The 19,559-nt window shown below is 35.6% G+C and overlaps 1 protein-coding gene across 2 annotated transcripts in view; it reads right to left on the reverse strand.

Moving 5' to 3' along the window:
- The window catches only part of RICTOR (RPTOR independent companion of MTOR complex 2), a 118,063-nt gene extending 99,274 nt beyond the window's left edge, over window positions 1–18,789 (reverse strand). The window contains exons 1-2 of one of the 2 annotated variants that reach the window (XM_081310525.1): window positions 15,770–18,789; window positions 15,550–15,597 (exon numbers count right to left, since the gene is read on the reverse strand). In XM_081310525.1, coding sequence (XP_081166651.1) covers window positions 15,550–15,597; window positions 15,770–15,818 — 97 coding nt within the window. In that variant the 5' untranslated portion in view covers window positions 15,819–18,789. The remainder of the gene's footprint in view (window positions 1–15,549; window positions 15,598–15,769) is intronic. The other variant, XM_081310526.1, reaches the window with a different exon arrangement.
- Between the last annotated feature and the right edge of the window lie 770 nt (window positions 18,790–19,559).

Below are 19,559 nucleotides of genomic sequence, written 5' to 3' on the forward strand. Positions count from 1 at the left end.
AATTATTGGTCTTGCACACACAACATTCCAATATTTTATACACTGCTAAGAACAGAATAGGTGATCCATGTATTCTTTTTAAATTAATGAGTAAATTAGTAAATTAGTGATTTCCCAGATTTGAGCCCAATTTATATTTAACCATTCTCTAAACTTCATCTTCAAAGAACAATCCAACCAGTAATTTAAATAAAAATAAGTATTAGTAATCTTCAGAAGACTTTTTAAAATGTTGTAAACAATATTTGCTTAGAAGTATAAGCATGTAATTTAAGGAATATCTGCTAAAAAAATCAATTGATAAATATTCCATATTTTGTTAATGTGTTGTTTTCAAAATATCATTTTAAACCAAGTTATGCCTGTGGTGACAGTTGGCTCTCTTTTACGAAGTCACTTAAAACTGTTTGGGGAAAAAAATAATGTTCTAATATATACAAAAGTAGTAATATAATCTCAAAATAATATAATCCTGGTTAAAAATATTTACTGAACTGTGTCATTCTTAATAGAAACAGTCACTTAGCATTTATCACCAAGAGCAATTATTGTCTTGATAGCTAATAATCCATAGTCTATTTAATAAATCTGCTCAATGAACTAGTCCAGACCAGAAACAGCAAGGATCTTTCAAGGTTATAAAATGTTCCCCTTTTCAAGAAATTCTGAACTCCATCATTTTCCATACTTCTAAAAAGTGTATGCATAAAAATTTCAAACATTTTAAATACTTAAAATTAATACTTGTGTCGTAATTATCAGCATTTAGAAAATGTACTCCATCAGAAACTTTTACCTGCAATATAGCTATTTGTTTCATTTTTCACATTTACTCTATTGCTTTTGCACAATGAAATAAGTAAATTTTTCTTTATTCTAGAAGTCTATGCTAAATGTGTTGCTGAATTGTTTTCAATTCATTCAATTTCCTATTAAATACTCAATTCTAATTCTTGGAGACAGGCCTACCAAGGGATAGGCAGTGGAATCTTTTATTGCCAACTCTCACATCACCAACTTTCCAGGAAAAAAAGAAAAAAACAATAAAGGATTTATTATATAAACAACTGAAATTTATTTTATATTAGGAATATCAAACATAGCAAAAGAAAACAATTCATCTCTATAGCATTTTCTGTTAGAATCACCAGAAAATTAGAAAAGAGCAAAAGAGAAACAGAAACCAGTGAGCGAAACTGAGAGAAACAAGATCAAAAAAAAGAAACAATCTCACAGAGAGTTTATAACTATCAACAAGATTTGAGACACTCAGTCTCATAAAGGTCTACTGGAAAAATCAGTGACATTATGATTTCCTCATGATGTGAGATTAGACAGTTAAAATGGTTCTTTTTGAGTTCTTAAAAAAGAGAATCAGGGCTGGGGTTGTGACTCAGAGGTAGAGCGCTTGCCTAGCACACATCAGGAACTGGGTTTGATACTCAGCACCACATAACAATTAGAAAATAAAAGTACTGTGTCCACCTACAACTAAAAAATAAATGTTTAAAAAAATGAATCATATAAGACATTTAACCATATGTATGTATGTGCTTTCAAGGAGAAGCATCTTTATTTTACAATTACAATTATATGTTATTAAACTACCACATTAACACATACTGATATATCCACATGAGCGTACTATTGAACTCAGGACCAAATAATGTTTATTATATTTCCTTTTTCTAAATACTAAATCAACTTTGGTAATCATTCTACCAATAATTTAATCGGGATATCACAAAACTTACTGGATTAGAATTCTAATTTTTTCTGCTTTCTAGATAATCTGATCCTGTACTTTTCTTTAAGCAGTCATTTGGGGAGGGGGTAAGGGATGGAAACCCTCACCTATCAAGATGTGTTAACTAGCTAAAACCTATTTAATCAAAAGCCCAGGCAGAAGAGGCAAAAGATAAACAGAGAACACTTTTTTTTCCCAAAAAATTTATCCACTGGCCTAGCCAAAAGGAAAAAAAAAAAAAAATCCATCCACATCATGCCATCCCTGACACATAAAAAGACTAGGATTAACTTTAATTATATATACAAAATAACACTGGGTGAATGAAACCAGACACACAGGAGTGTACATTATATGAGTATAAACATGAAGTTCAAAAATAGGCTAGTCTTCCACGTTAAAGTCAGGATAGTGTCTTCCTTGGTAGGAGAAAACAGTGACTAGGAGGAGACACAGAATAGAAATTTCTACGGTATTGCAGTATTATGTTTCTTGATATGAATTCGGATTATTCATGTGTTCAATTTGCCAAAGTTCACAGAACTGTTCCTAGGACGAACACTTTGGGGCAAGTTATTTTTCAACAAAAATTTTAATATAACATTTATTCTTCGGTTTCAATAATAGCCCTATCCTATAAATCCAATAAATACTAAAATTCTGTATCTTTATTGTTCTTCTCTCAATAAATGATTCATGTCTTTATTCATGCCCTAGTTCCTCTTGATTATTTCTACCCATTCAAAACTTATACAATGCCCCAGTTCCTATTATTTTTTCCCAGGCACATTAATCTCTCTTTTCTCTCATCTCTTGCTTTTACTGACAATACAAATAAGAACCCTAGTATCTATTTATTCATAGCTATGTGTCAAAACTAAAATATATCTATTTTACAAACATCTTTCACTCCTAAATCTTATCTCCAATGGAGATGAAAGGATCTGGAGAGTAGCAAATACAAGGAAGAACTTTCTCTGAAATTCTCTTACCTTAAAGACTGATTTTCCAGAATATATGCAAATGCTGAAAATTCCTCCTTCAGATCTCATCAAGAAGACGGGGATGCACAGGACTGATATATATATATATATATATTATAAGGCAGGAAGGAAGAATACCACTGACACCACACCGAAAGCCCAAACTATGTCCCAGGCTAGTGTCTATTCTTTTAGGCCCATTCAGCTCCCCTAAAAATTATTTACTCTTCCTCTAAAACTGTTTACATCCCCCACTTCTCTCTTCCAAGAAGTATATAAGCTTCTATATCTCATTGGGTAATCACTGTCTTTTGATGCCCCTGTACATGTATTAAATTTGTACGCCTTTTCTTCCGTTAATCTGTCTAAACATAGAAACAATAGTTATAACAGAGTGACTGTCGAAAGCAATGCAGCAGCACATAAAAATCAAAAAATTAACTGTATGTTACAGAGGATAGTAATATGTTAGCCTCCCCCCACTCCCAAACACAAAAATTGATATTTACAATATTGACCTAAGCAGAAGAGGAAAAGTTAAAATAGAGCTGGTATATTTCTTTTAAGAGGGAAATATGCAATAAGTCTAGAAATAATTTCATCCAAAATAGTTAAAATGTACACTTTTGAGTTCACTTAATAATTTGCTTCCTCAGAGTTTGAAATTATATTCTTCCAGTAGTGTGATTTATCTTCTGTTTGGAGAAAGACCTTAAAGGGTTAAGTACATTGGTTTTAGCATCAAAAACAATAAAAGGCATCTGAATGTCACCTTTCTCTACTTTAATCCTATATTTCCTTTGGAGTAAGGAATATAGGTATTAAAAGTTAGGCATTGCCCCATTTTCTTCATCAATTACACGGATATGTTAATACATATCTTCTAGATAAGCAGAAAGATTAAATCAGATAATTTAAGTAATGCTTTTTAACAGAGTTCCCAGCACACAATATGGTCCACTGCTGCTTTTTCTCATAATAAAAGACCATGTCTTCAACATTTAGCAACTTGAACAATGCCAGATACATACCCAGTATTCAATAAATATTTAGTGACTAGCCTGGAGAATGTTTAAAGATACAGCCAGGCATGGTGGTACGTGCTGGTAATTCCAGCGACTCATGCTGGTAATTCCAGCGACTCATGCTGGTAATTCGAGCGACTCAGGTGGCTAAGGTAAGAGGGATCACAACTTCAAGGCTAGCCTCAGTAATTTTTGAGAGGCTCTAAGCAACTTTGTGAGACACTGTCTCCAACTAAAATATAAAAAGGACTAAGGGCGCAATGGTAAAGTGACCCTGGATTCAATCCTTAGAACCTCAAAAAAATAAAATTAGTAAATAAATAAAAACAGCAGATTTTTTTTTAAATCACATTATTTCTCTGTAGAACTCTTACAATATAGAAACAATTACTGATATTTGTGAAAAATGCTTTGTAGGACTAAAAAGTCAAGTCTAATAAAAAAATAACTATTAGAAGAAACAATAACACAGGCAACAGCTCAGTTTACCCCAATCTCTTATTCATCTCCTTTTTATTTCTCTTTGAAAAACTACCAATATTTTTTAAAATAACTTTTTCCATTTTGCTATGGAAAATAAGAGAATTTGTATATTTACTGAATTCTGCTATGAAAAAGGAAAAAGACAATGTTAGAGTTCTTTTTAAAGCATCTGAAGTGATGTAAACTTTTAATGGTATTGTAATCTGAAATTCATTAAAAATAGCTATAAATTTTTATGTAATAATTATAGGACATATGAAATCTTATATTACATAAGAATTAATGTGATTTGCATTACACCAAGTTATGTTATTAAAAATAACACTAGAAACTGTAGTATAGGTAATAAAATCACGTGATTCTAAATACGGAAGGAAATAGTACTCAAACATCCCACCATCATTATTTTATACAACTATAATATGAGATGGATATGATTACAAACTTCTTATCTATAACTTAAAGTTCCACAACATTCCACTTCTCATTTGGTGACAAACACAAAAAATACCATAGAGGCTAATGTTAAGATTTCACAGCATCTGAAAATGTGTTTCCAACCACATTTTTACAGTCTTTCTCCCTGTAAAACTATTCTTAAAGCGTTTTACCTTCTCTGTTTTCTTCTTTTCTCCCTCCTTTCCCCTCCAGCCCCTCCATCCACCTCTAACTCTCTAAGTTCTTCTCACTCTCCCTTCTTTCTCTTTCTCTTCCTTCCTACTTTTCCTCTCTCTTTTTTGCTTTCTCTCCCCCATGGGGAGGGAGGTGGTAAACAGTAGTGTGGTGAGTATTAGGGAGTGCATTATAGAATTATGAGTGGGAAAAAAACAGGGCAATCAAAAAGTTTTAGTATATGAGGGATGAGCATGGAAATAATTAGCACTACCATTTTAAGATGTGATTTCCAGAAATATGAAACTACTGATAAAAATATGTATGTGCACACATCTAAAACAGTTAAATATACTTATTATCTGGCAAGCTGTTTCTTCTTAGTACATAAATTACTTGGCAATCTTCTTTGTTTACAGTTTCTGTTTCTCTTCACCTTCTTCATTATGAGAAACTTGTGAAATTATACTAGATTCAGAGCAAGATTATTAAAACTCCTGCAAGTGGCAATTCAAGTATTTTTTGTTTTCCTAATATAGAAATAATTACCCCAAACATTACTTATCATTTACTCAAATCACTAGAGGGCTTGGTAGGGTGTCTGGATTTGGCAATGAAATATTCTCCATTTTTTATGATCTTCATTTCAAATATTCTATCTCACTGTGTGGCCACATTTAAATTTTGAGATCAGAAAATAAGTCATTTTAGTGTAGAAAATAACAAAAACACTACCCATCCCATTATAGTCTCTATTTACAGACCATACATTTAGAAAGAAGTTTGATAAATTTATAGAGCCTCTTGAACATGAATAACGCCCTATATTAGCAATATTAATGAAGGGGAAAGATATGTACTACAAAATTATAGAATAAAAAATAATTTATTCTATGGTTTGAAATATAAGCATTTCTCAATCCAGTCCAGCAACTATCTTCAAAGGTCAGAAAAGCTTAAATTTAAAATATCAATCTTTAATAGTTAAGAGATAAAAGGAAAAAACTTACTACCAACGTTTCTCAACATTATCAAGATATACTCAATAATATGCCAGGAAATTTTGTTTTCAAAGTTAACATGTGATTTTTAAAACCCCAACCTAGAGCTCTACCTATTTAAATGTTACCTTTCTATGCAAAGGTGTTACAGGTGTCCTTATTTCATCATTTTTATGAGGTTTTCCCTCTTGGTCCATTGTTGACCTATCTCCCGTTTTTTTCTTCCCTGAATTCTCCAAGCTCTTTGACACCTTTAGAGAGATAATTGTCAAGATACTTCAAATACTACTGTCCTACACTGTGCATTGATAGGGGTATATCACAACTACAATAAAAGCTCCTTGATAGCAGAGTCATACCTTCCATAACACAACAGCACTATCCAGTGTGATAATATACTCAATATGCTCATTAAAGATATATAGTGCCAGCATGATGGCACACACCTGTAATCCCAGAGGCTCTGGAGGCTGAGGCAGGAGGATCATGAGTTCAAAACCAGCTTCAGCAAAAGCAAGGCAGTGAGATCCTGTGTCTAAATAAAATACATAAATGGGGCTGAGGATGTGGCTCAGTGGCTGAGTGCCCCTGAGTTCAATTCTTGGTACACTCTCCCCTGTAAAAAATATTGGTTGGCCAAGCATGGTGACACACACCTATAATGCCAGCTACTTGGGAGGCTGAGGCAGGAGGATTACAAGATCAAACTTGGACAACCTAGAAAAACCCTATCTTAAAATAAGATTTTAAAAAGGGCAAAGGTGTAGCTCAGTAGAAAAGCACTTGCCTAGTATGCTTGAGGCCCTGGGTTCAATCCCCAGTACTGAAGGGGAGGGAAAAAACTGGTTGACATTAAGAAAATCACTACAAATCCAAATTCCTCAATAATACAGGGTTTACAAAAAAAAAAAAAAAAAGAAAAGAAAAGAAAAGAAAAGAAAAGGAATACTTCTAAGACTGATTTAACAAAGCCATAAATAATAAATGCTTTCTTTTTCATCTTCCAATATCCCATTATAATGAGAATCACAAAGATTGAAAATGAAAAGTACTTTAAGTATGCATTTTGAAAAAGTATGCATTTTGAAAAAGTATGCATTCTGAAGTGAGAAAACTGAAGCCCAGAATTAATGAAGAATAGAACTGAATTCTCCAGACACCAACTACAACACTACAGTCTTAGCCCCTTCAACTTAAAAAGTTTTTTTCTTGTCTTCAGAGATTATAATCATCATCATTTTCTTTTCTTCTGTTGGTCTCTTTCTTGTTGATACCTACCTCTAACATAAACCTTCATTATCTTATCCTTAAACACTGGAATTTTAAACTCTTTCTCCAATTAGGGGGGTTCAGTTCAAAAGCAGAATACCTACTTAGCATTTATAAGGCCCTAGAGTCAAACTCCAGCACCAAAAAAAAAAAGTTTCCATTTACATTTCACAACACAATATACAGACGATAGTCAGATCACAAATCAGAAAAACTACTACTAAGCCCCTAGTCCAGTATTTGCTGCTAACTCTTACACATCTCTGTCAACGTTAATCACCTAAAGTACAAAACTGGACTCATTATCATCCCTCCCAAAATGACTTCTCTATAGTATGGAACTATCCATTTCCATTATTCCTCAGGACTACAAACTTTAATAAGTGCTCTCTTACTCTATTCTCCTACTTAAAACTGTATTTATTATTCCTTTTCTCATCTCTGTTTCCATTCAAAAAATACTTCAGAGGCTGGGGGGGTAGCTCAGTCAAAGAACATCTATCCATGAAGGTCCTGGGTTCAATATCCAGCACTGGGAGCAAAAAACAAACCCAAAACTTGAGTGATTGTTATATAATAGAGGCTAGTGGGGGCAGTGGGTAATGTTAAAACTTAGCAAAACAGAATTGCTGCCCTCAAGAAGCTTAAGATCTAGTGAAGGGCAAAAAAATTGGACAAAAACCTAAAACAATGGTAAGTGCTATTCTGGAAGGATAATAATATGGAAAAGTAGAAGAGGAAGCAGTAAATTCCCACAGAAACATTCCCACAAGTGACATGTGACCTTACCCTTAAAGAATTACACTAAGAGTCCTGGAAATGCAAAACAAAACCTATGCAAATTCACGTAAATATGAAACTGCACGTTATATTTAAGGAATAGCAGTCTTCTTTGACTAAAGCAATTATTCTCTAGGGGCAGTTTCCAAGGGGAAAGATCAGGAATGTCGGGTTGGTGCTTAACCTAGCAAACTTATCCAAAGTACATGTATGAAGATACGAATTGGTATGAATGTACTTTGTATACAACCAGAAATTTGAAAAATTGTGCTCTACATGTGTAATAAGAATTGTAATACCTTCCGCTGTCATATATAAATAAAAAAATTAATTAAAAAAAACTAGCAAACTTGGGCTGGGGTTGTGGCCCACTGGCACAGCGCTTGCTTCATCTGTGAGGCACTGGGATTGATTCTCAGAATCACATATAAAGGTCCATCAATAACTAAACAAACAAACAAACAAACAAACAAAAGCTAGCAAACTCTCCCCTATTCCCTTTGAGAAGCACTGTGTATAATGAAGGGAGGCAGAGTGTTATACACATGAACAATCCAGAGACAGATATATTTGACTAATATGGTTAAGGTAGTATAGAAGAAAATAATATAGGAATAAATCCTAAAAGGCCTCAAATGCTGAGCTAAGGAATTTGGACTTTATTCTGGGAGCACAAATGAACCTGTACCATGTATGTATGGGTAGTTTTTATTATTGTTTTGCTTTTAATATAAAAGAATGAAAAGATTAAATCTGATTTACAGGGAAATAATCCAGCAGATGAAGTAAAGAGCTATTCTATCAGCTATAAGACTTTACTGTTGCTCAAATGAGATAATAAGATGTGATAATAAGATGCTGGATCAAATGAGATATCAAATGAGATAGTAAGATGCTATTTCAGAGGCAAACTGGAGGAACATAACTAAGAGATTGAGAAGTCTCTACCTTGAACCTAGATGTTGGTGGTACCTAAAAAGTGAAAGATGGGTACTCTTTGGGGTACAAAGTTTTACACATCATGACTTTGAGATGATTACCAGACACACAGAGGTCACTAACTAGCCTTGTGACCCTGGCTAAATTATAGCTTTCTATGTTTCAATCCTTCAATATTTCAAAGCTTATATTCTCAAAATATAAGCTTTTGAGAAACTTATAAAATATAAGCTTTTGAGAGCCTTATAAAAATAAGGATCAGAGTTTCCTCAAATAGTTGTTGAAGATTAGGTGAAATAACATTTTAATGCCTGGCACAAAATATTCATGCAAAGTAGTACCAACAGTTGAAATAGAAATTTTAATGCCAATGAATTTTGCAAGATATTATTAGCATCAGTTTAGAAAATATTTTCAGTATAGGAAGGGACCTGTGCTTATGAAACTGTAGTGGTTTGTACTAAAATCTGTAGGAAAGACTGTCTTCTGAAAATTGGCAAAGGCCTAGAAATTAGACCAGAAACTATGCAACTCCTAGAAGAAAACACAAGGTCAACACTCCAACATATAGGCATAGGCAATCACTTTCTCAGTAAGATCCCTAAAGCTCAGGAAATAATGCCAGAAGTTGATAAATGGGATAGCATCAAATTAAAACCTTCTGCACAGCAAAGGAAACATTAGGAATGTGAAGAGAGAACCTACACAATGTGAAAAAATCTTTGATAGATACTCTTTTAAGAGAAGATTAATAACTAGAATATATAAAGAATCCAAAAAACTTTATACCAAAAAAAAACCCAATAGCCCAATTAATAAATGGGCAAATGAATTAAATAAATGCTTCTAAAAAGAAGAAATACAAATGGCCATGCTGATTTCCATGGTGGTTGTACTTATTTACAATCCCAACAGAGTAAAAAATGTTCCTTTTTCTTCATATCCTCTCCCAAGCATTTATTATTATTTGTATTCTTTTTAAAATATTCTTTTTTAATTGCAGATGGACACAATATCTTTATTTTATTTATTTTTTATGTGGTGCTGAGGATAGAACCCCATGCATCACATGAGCTAGGCAAGCACTCTACCACTGAGCTACAACCCTAGGCCTATTATTTGTATTCTTGATGATTGCCAAAAGACTAGGCATGGAACTACTATATGATCCAGCCATCCTACTCCTTGGTATTTATCCTGAAGAAGTAAAGTCATCATACTACAGTGACACGTGCACATCCATGTTTATAGCAGCACAATTCACAGTAGTCAAACTATGGAACCTAGGTATCTATCAATGGATAACTAGAGAAAGAAAATGTGGTATATACATACAATGGAGTTTTATTCAGCCATGAAGAAAAATGAAATTATGTCATTTGTAGGAAAATGTATGGACTAGAGTACATTAAGTAAAAATAAGCTGACATAAGAAGGTCAAGAGTTGTATATTTTCTCTCCTATGTATAAGCTAGAGAGGAAAAAGAGAAAGAAAGGTGTGGTGAGGGCATAGGAATTTCATGAAAATCAAAGGGAGATCGGTAGAGGAAAGGGGAAGGAGGGGAGAAGTATTGGGGAGTGATAATGGCCAAATTCCCATTATACTGTGTACACACACGTATAAATATATAACAACGAATCCCATTATGCACAACTATAATGTACCAATAAAAAATGTGGAAAGTGGAAAGAAAAGCAGTATGGAACTTAAAAAAATAAAACTTCTGTGTAAAAAGAAATTATACTGGTTAAGATATAAAGTTGTGGAATAAGAATAAACTATTCTGTCTATAGTGTCTACAAAACAAAAAAACTATTTCATAATCTTTATTGCTTCTTATTTCCCACCCTCAGCCCATGCCCAATGAAGGATATAATAAATGCTTACTGAACATGAAAAAAAACAAACCAACAGAAAGGAAGAAATGAAATAAAAGAAAATCTTAGTTCCATAAAGAATCTTAGAGGAAACAGTATCAAGAGCATAAAATTACTCTTGGACAAAAATAGACATGCTTTATTATCTGACTTAGGAGAAGAGAAGGTAAACATAGGAGAAAAAAAGAGTATGGAATTCATACTGAACAGCCTCTATCTTCTTAATAAAGAATAGCCAGGTGTGGTGATATACACCTGTATTTCCAGCTACTCAGGAGACAGAAATGAGGAGGGAGCAGGAAGATTGCAAGTTCACAGCCACCTGAGAAATTTAATAAAGCTAGTTCAAAATTTAAAAAAGGTCTGGGGATAAAGATCAATGGCAGAGCATCCCTGTATTCAATCTCCAGTACTGGGGAGGAAAAGAAAGAAAACCACTACACAGCATAGAGGGAAAACAAAAATCAGTTTGGAATCCAAAGAAAACAAATTAGTCGATTCCTCCACTCTAACACATATTCTACTTAATTTCTGTAGCCAGCAGTCTGGTCCAGTTCTCCAGTATCTCTTAATATTAAATTAGTAGCCCTCTAACCAGCTTCTCTATCTACTGACTTTCCCTTTCCAAAGGTGTGGTATATTGCTTAGAGAGCCAATTTGTCCATCTCTTCTTATGCAGTCATCTCCTCAAGATTTCTCTGATCCTTTACCCACCAGATTGTGAATCATTCTCTCTGGCTACTACTGGGCTACTTCTATTCCTTATACAGTTTGATTACTAAATATTGTTCCATAACCCAATCACTTGTTTATGTCTATTCCAATAAACTCTTCACAAGGGGGTAAAACTTTCCTCATTCTTATTTCTCCAACACTTAATTCAGCATCTGGTATATAATAGGCATTCAGTCAATATCTATTAGTGAGCAATTAAAAAATGAAATTACAAGAAATCAAAAAACAAAGTATCCAAAAATACATAATTTCAAAGGACTTTCCTGTTCTTCTAGGTACTGAACAACCAAGTCAGTAAACATTTTTTTTTTTATTCACAGTGGAGGAAAACGTAAAGGGATTAGATAGTTAAAACTATAAAACTCAACAGTACTTTTAATAAATTTTATTACAATAATTATATTTGAATACAGATGTGTTTATGTTCTGGGAATTTACTTTGAACACTATAATAAAAGGGGCTTACCCAGGAATAACACTGTGTCTTTTCAAGTGAGAGTTCAATGTCAGGAAAAGATGTACTACTGAAGGAATTGGGGGCAGGAGGTGGGGGCTATCTGTGGAAGTGGATAACAGAAGCATTTGGGTTTCAAAATATATTTTGGCATGAAATATACAGAGAATAATACTGGGGATTTTTTACAAATTAAACAGAGTAGGTGTCTGAACAAAACTGAAAGCAACAATTACCAGAAAGTTGACTGTAAAATCCACTACAAGGAGTTCCTAAACTGGGTCAAAATTAAATCTATCAATAATTTTTCACTGAGGTACTCTGTAATAAGTACAGCAATAACACCAGTACCACACCCCCAAAAACCCTTAGAACTTTCCTAGGCCTCAAGAAGTCTGAAAGGCTAGTCATTATTACTAAGAAATTTTCTGAAGTCAGGAAGAGAAATTCTAAGGTCCTGTAAAATAACACTTCAAACTGTATCTTAAGTGCATATAAAGGAATGTGCTTTATTTAGACTTCATTCATTGGCAATCTCTATTTTTTGGTAGTCTCTTTTAACATAAAAGTTTTGATTTCTGTTGTTATATTCAAAACAATAGAATGACTATATCAATACAATAGAATGTCTCAAAAAATAAGCTTGAATTCTATGATTCCTTGTTAAATAAACTTATAATAATCAAAACAAACATTTGATATATTTTAATGTGATTTAAAGAATTCTGATTTTACAATATAGGAAGGCAACAAATATTAAACATCACAGAGCATAAAATCCTACACTGAAAACTTTAATTAAGAACTACTTCATTTACGTCTAACATTCTTACTAACTCTTTGAAGTAATGGCGTTTTTTCAAGATAAAGAAACCGGAGGTTAAGCAAGGTCAAGTAACTTGTCCCAAATCACTCTCAAACTGAACTCTAACTTGAATAGACACAGTGTTATTTCTGGGTAAGCCCCTCTTACAGTGTTCAAAGTGAATTCCCAGTACACAAACAAATCTGTATTCAAATATAATTATTGGAATAAAATTTATTAGAAGTACTATTGAGTTTTATAGTTTCGATAATCTAATCCTTTTACTTTTCCTTTTAATAAGAATAAAAATGTTTACTGTCTTGGTTATTGTTAAGAGACACAGCTGAGATCACAACCCAGAGTTATTTGACTTTATAGTTAGCTCCCTTTTCACTATACATTGATAGCTTCTTTGGGGATTATAATGACCCTAATCTCTATAATGAACTCTGTTGAATTATTTACATGATTAATTTCTCAAAAAATACAGAAAAATAATTAGAATGAGAGCAAACACTAACCTTAGTATCAAACAAAAAGTTTCATTACCCAAACTTTATATTTTTACATACTGTAATCCAATACACAAACAGCTGCCCTTCAGCTGCAACCCAGACTGCCTCACAGTTCTAAATGATTACTACAGTTAAATTCCTCATGAACTTTCACATTAGATCCACAAGCCTTCTTTGAACAATGAAATGTTTGTCAGAATAACAGTTTCTCTAAACAATAGTGTCACTATAATGAACCTAACTCACATTACTTTCTTATTCTAAACTTCCTTATAATTTAGAATACAGTTCTCATGTAACCTCTCACTCTTGGTTGTGTCCTGCTTTTGCAATCAGTTTCAGTTGGCTGTGTATATTTTGTTCAAAACTGAAGTACATTTTGTTAGGACAAGCAGAAATAGAATTTTCTGCAGTCTTTATATAATCCTGGAAACACCTATGGTCATAATCAGGTGTTTACTGTCACAAAATGTAGCCATTTTAAGCAATGAACATTTGGTGTTATCTGTATTCTTGAGTAAAATAGGAATAAACCATAAGCATCAAATCAATCTTGTTTTGACACAACTCAAAATTTTGACACTAACCAGAGAAATCACTATATATATAGGAACTCAACAAACTCAACTCCATGTACAACCATACTTTACTTCCAACACCATATCCAAACAGGTTTTTAAGGAAGAAACTAGTCTCAAGTTTACTTAATAAGTGGGTTTTTTTTTTTTTTGGTCGCCATCTGAAACACATGCTTGCATATAAAAATTGGATCGCTAATACACTATATTTGTTAGAGAACTGAAATGCTAAATTTTCAAGTCTGTAAGAAATTATTGCTATTTTATAAGAAAGTTTACTACAAAATCTATTTTATATAATTTTTATACATGTTATATAGTTTTCAAATTGTTGCTCAAAAATCAAAAACTTTACATTTTTCTATACTAATTCTCAAAATCTGCTGGAAAGAAGTTCCAAATTAATGCACTGGTGATACTAGTGATCTACTTAGTTGCCATTTCCAGTACTTAACGCACTACTATACTGCATTTTTAAAAATTCTTCTGCCTTTAAAAGGATCTGGTTCAGCTAAAGCTAAGTCTCCAAACTTTCAGAATAAAGTATTAAGTTACAAAAATGTACTCTTTTAGCTAAATGAAAATTGGCCTGTTTATATTCCAGTAAGCTTACATTACCATATACAAAATAAAACAAATTAGAGAATGCATTATGCTTTCAATACAGAGGTGAGCCTCAACAATTGAACCCATGTATGAAAACACTGTAATAACAGTCATTGCATTGAGTACAACACGGGGTATAAATTGATCTCATGGAATGTTTACAACGACTTCTTAAAGAAAACTTCCTAAGGTGTTTCACAGATCACAAGAAGAAACTGACACTGTACAATGAACCAGATTACCCTCCAAGCTATAGCCGGTGTGAAACATGACCGTTGGAATCAGTAGACCAAATCCTGCTTATCATGGAAGAGAAAAGAATTTTGTATGCAACCACAAATTCTTCAGCAAGACACTGTCGAATAAACTCCAATACTGTGACTGACAGAAAAAGGAGTAGTTGGATTAGGGCCTTAAAAATATAACCCGGTTTTACCCTGCTCCGAAGGTGTAAACAAACCCAATCTCCACTGCAGAAGGTAAACAATGAACCTGCATCAGGGTGAGTGGGCGGTCTTTTGCCAACTACAAACCCGGCGGCCCAGGAAAGGGAAGCTGGAGGGAAATACAGCTTAAAACATACACTTCGCAGTAAAGAACGGCTCCAGTTTTCACTACTGAGTTATCCATGCTGCGGGTCCCCACAGGACGGTGAGCAGAGAGAAGTCACGCAGTCAGTAAGAACCAAGCAGGTCCAGCAAGCATCTCCTCCGGGGGACGGGGAAGGCAGGATGTGGTCGCTGTTCCCTCAAACACCCTTCGGCAACCCAAACAACAACCTCTACCTCCCTCCGGCCGCTCCAGGGTTTGGTGCACGAGCTCCGAGATAGGTGTAAACGCTCCCTGGGGTCCGCGGAACCCAAAGGGGTCGCTGGCTCGCAGAGTTCCGCTACATGCTCCCCCACACCCGAGGCCCGGACCAGGGCTCCAGCTAGCGAAGGGGGCACCGGGAAGGGGGATGGGTCTGGCGAGGCAGCCCGGGCTGGGCTCCCGCGGGCCGGCAGGCGGGGCTCGGGCTCTGCCCCCCGCTCCCTCGCGGGTCCCGTGCGGGGCCCGCCCCTGCCTCCAGCTCTCGGCCCCCGGCCCCGGCTCCTCCCCAGGAACGCGCCCTCGCCGCCGCCCGCGGCGCCCAGCGTTACCTCGGGTCAGATCCAGCGGGACGTTCTCCTCGCCGCTGTCATTCCGCCCTGCGCGAAACAGACACACAGCCCCAATTAGGATTCGCTCGCAGGCCAGCGGCGGCTGCCCTGGCTCCGGCCAGCGCCCCGGCTCGCTTCCCCCACCCAGGGCCAGGGGAAGGCAAGTGCCAAGGGTGGCGGGCGCGGGGTTGGTGGGGCGTGAGGGCTGCAGCGGGCTTACCTCGTATTCGGAGGTTCTTCAGAGAGCGGCCGCGGCCGATCGCCGCCATATTGACGGGTTTCAGTCACAACACCGGAAACCTCGCCCAATCGCGCGAGAACCCCTTCCCCTCCCTGCGCGCCGCGCCCGCCCCCCGCGGCATCTCCCCCGCCCCTCAGCCGCGGCGGGCGGTGGTGGCGGTGCCCGCGGGACGGGGGTGGAGAAGGGAGTGCGACGCCCACTCTGAACCTCGAAGCGGCTCTCGGCACCAGCCGGGTCATCCCGGCACACACGCCTACGGGCAGGGGACATTTCCCACGAAGGAAATCCCATTGATGCCTGTGTGCATCGTGGAAGATGCTTCCCCTTCAGCCGCCTCGGAAGCGCCAGTCCAGACGTAGCTGGAGCCGAGGAGTCCGGGACGCGGGCGGGCGGCTGGCCACCTGCTGAAACCGACCAGCCAGAGCCTCTCGTTTACTTTCAAGCCCTGGAAGAGACGGCGGCTCTTCATTTTTCATCAATGAAAACGATTTGTATAGAAGTCACTGCGCACGGTTTGGGTGTCACTTAAATCCCTTCCCAGAATCGTTTTGCTGCGACCAAGTTAACACGTAACAAAGTTTGTTTTCCACCCACGCTCTGACCATTGTGCTAAGCAGCCTTGCCCTTGATCGACAAAGCCTCACTCGGCCAGAGGCTTCTCCAAGTGCAAGTGGTTGGGTGGAGGTTTTGCATTTGACCGCCTGGCATCCGAGGCGAGCTGTGGGTGAGGCAGCCGCGAGAGCAGCGCGGCGGTCCCAGGGGCCGAGGGCTCCCCGCGTGCGCCAGCGCCAGGAGGCCCCGGGAGAGGGTTTCCTCTCCGCCTGGACCGAGAGGTAGCCGCGGCCGTGTCCGGGCGTCCTGCTCCTACAGAGGTGGCCACCATAGATGTGGTGGATGAGCAGTTTCTATACGGAAAACTAACACTTATCAACTGTAGGGATTTTAATTCTAGAGCCTGTTTAATTAGTGGATGGACACCTGGGTCCCAACCTGGCAACTTTCTCTTAAACTAGATTTACTTTAAGGAGAGGGTGAGCATTTTTTCGCCGCCTACTCAATTCTTTCCACTCCAGGACACTGAAAGTTTATTGAAAATGGACAACTTTCCTTAACCGCTTCTTCCCTACTCCGAGTTAATGCCAAGACCAGCACAAATAATTGTTCAGTAAATAGCTGTTGGATGAGTGAAAGCCTTGAATTCCTTCTCTGTTTTACTGCTGTTCGTGTTTAAGAAAGAAAGAGACAAAGAAGCAAACAATATTAAAGACACTTACTGCAGTGGTTAATAGTAGTGAACAATTAGAAACATATGACCAAAGGTAGGAATTATGTAAATTATGGCAGCCATTTAAAATGATGATATAGATCTAGTGTATTGATAGTTCATGATATTAAATCACGCAAGAGATTACAAATTTATTGTTTTCGTAAACTTTAAAATACATGTAAAACAAAGTAGACATTATAAAATGTTTTATATGTACATAAGTAGAAAAAAGTAGGCAAAGACATGCATCAAAATGTTAATTTATTTTTCCCTTTAGTTGTGACTGCATTTTGCATTTTTTGCTCTCTTACTTTTCTATACCTTTTAAATGTCCTGCTATTTATGTATGTTTTTGTAAAATAAATAAAAGTTTAAAAAAGAAAAGAAAAGGAGCATCTTCAAGAAGATAAAATAGGAACATTGCTTCCTTAGGATTCAACCTACTGTCTGTATATTCTAAGCCCTCTGATCAGGTCTACATTCAGATATCCAATGGTGATATTATATTTATATTTAAGGATGTAACACAACAAGAGTATTTTTTTTAAGTCTCTTAACTTTATCAGTAATGGCTTCAATAACAACAAACTTGCTTCTCTTTGTTTTGGTGAAAATTATTTATCCCAATTACTGGAAGTCCGACCAAGACATTAAAAATTTCACATTTCATGCCTCCATGTAGATGCACATTTCACCATTAAAGAAAAGTAGAAATTTGGGGGCTGGGATTGTGGCTCAGAGGTAGAGTGCTCACCTGGCATGCATGAGGAACTGGGTTCGACCCTCAGCACCACATAAATGTAAAATAAAGATATTGTGTCCACCTAAAAAAACTTAAAAAATAAATATTTTTTAAAAAAAGAAAAGTAGAAATTTTTCAATGGAAATCCTATCAAATGCTTAAAATTATTCTAATTTTCAACAAAAATCATGCCCCACAATTCTAAATTAACTACTTTCTAACACAGTTTAACTTCATTTTCTAATTCAGTCTCTCAAAAAAGTTGAGTATAATTGCCTATTTTACTTGATGTACTTTAAATCAATAGATGTACTTGAAATCAATAGACTTTTATTTTCATAATTGTATGTTCTTATTTAATGACCATTAATCAATTACTTCATCTCTTCCAGGAGGGAGGAAAAAACTGTCTTCAATCTTAAATGAAATTACCTTTTTCTCTGTTATTATTTCATTCATTTGTGTGATTAGGTTCTTCACATTTGCTCTCAAGTGAATGGCATATCTGATTTAAAAAAAAAAGTTCTTAATGTATACCAATGTCAACTAGGAAGCAGTAGTTATGTTATGGTAAGGAATAAATTTCACAATGTTGTGTTTGCTTTTTTAAAACATTAGCACTACGTTATTGATCCTTGTCAGCTAGATGCTTGTTAAAACCCCAGAGTTAACATCTGTGATACTTGGTAATAGCTAGCCACCATCCTTTCGAAACTTATTTTTTTGACCTTGCTTATTTTAACCCACCCAAGTGACTTACTCATTTTGTTTACTTCTTACTACTTCTTCAATTTTATTTTGTTTCCAATCTTGCCATTGAAAATGTGACTTCCTCTTCTTAGTTTTCATTTCCCAGCTAGGTTTTGTTTGTTGTGTTAATGAATGTTCCTTCTAATGGTATTAGTCATTGATAAAAAAAAAAAAAAATTATGAGATTGAGTCCAAGACCACACCTTTAAATAACAACTGCTTGATTTTGAAGATATAACAATTCCATTAATAGTCACTGTCTCTGTTCAGTTCTCTCTCCTATTGCATACAGTTAATTCTAGATTGTAAACCATATTTTATCAGCTATGGACACAGTTATAATGTTGAACAGAAATAAAAACCTTGCCAAAGTCTTAGTTCCCTTTAAGGTACTTGGCTTGTTACATAGGCCACATGTAGATTAAAAAAAATTGAAAACCACAAAATTTGGTCAGGCTATTTCTTGGTAACTTCTCTTTGTAGTTAAACCACATTTAATATCAAGATAAAGTACATTAAGATGACAAGCAATGGACTTAAACAAATATTATATCTTACACAGGGTTGCTTATAAAGATCTATCCTAGGTCTGCAGAATATAGTCTCTTATAATTATTTCTTTAAATTTTAATCTGTCCCAAAAATCTCACTTAAATAATTCTGTAAAGTTTAAAATTCCTCCATAAATACAGTTGTAAATGAAGAACAAACCTATATTTGTAAAAGAGGAAGCTATATATTTTCATAAAATCTAGAAGGATATGCACTAAAATTTTAACAATGTTTATGCCTGGATGATAGAAATTTGAGTGATTTTTTTTTCTTTTTTCTTTTTCTTCATTTTTGTGTTTCAACAATTTTTTTATGCTTGTAACATTTTTAAAGGAAAACTATTTTAGAGAAATTTTGTTGACTAGTTTAAACCCTAGTTATAAACATTTGTTTATAATTACTTGTTACCAACCAATCTAGCAGAATTGTGCTTTTCTTTATTAGAAAAAGAACATTTG

Source organism: Spermophilus citellus (assembly GCF_964194105.1).
Source record: "Spermophilus citellus genome assembly, chromosome: 1".
In the NCBI taxonomy this organism is placed as follows: domain Eukaryota; kingdom Metazoa; phylum Chordata; class Mammalia; order Rodentia; family Sciuridae; genus Spermophilus; species Spermophilus citellus.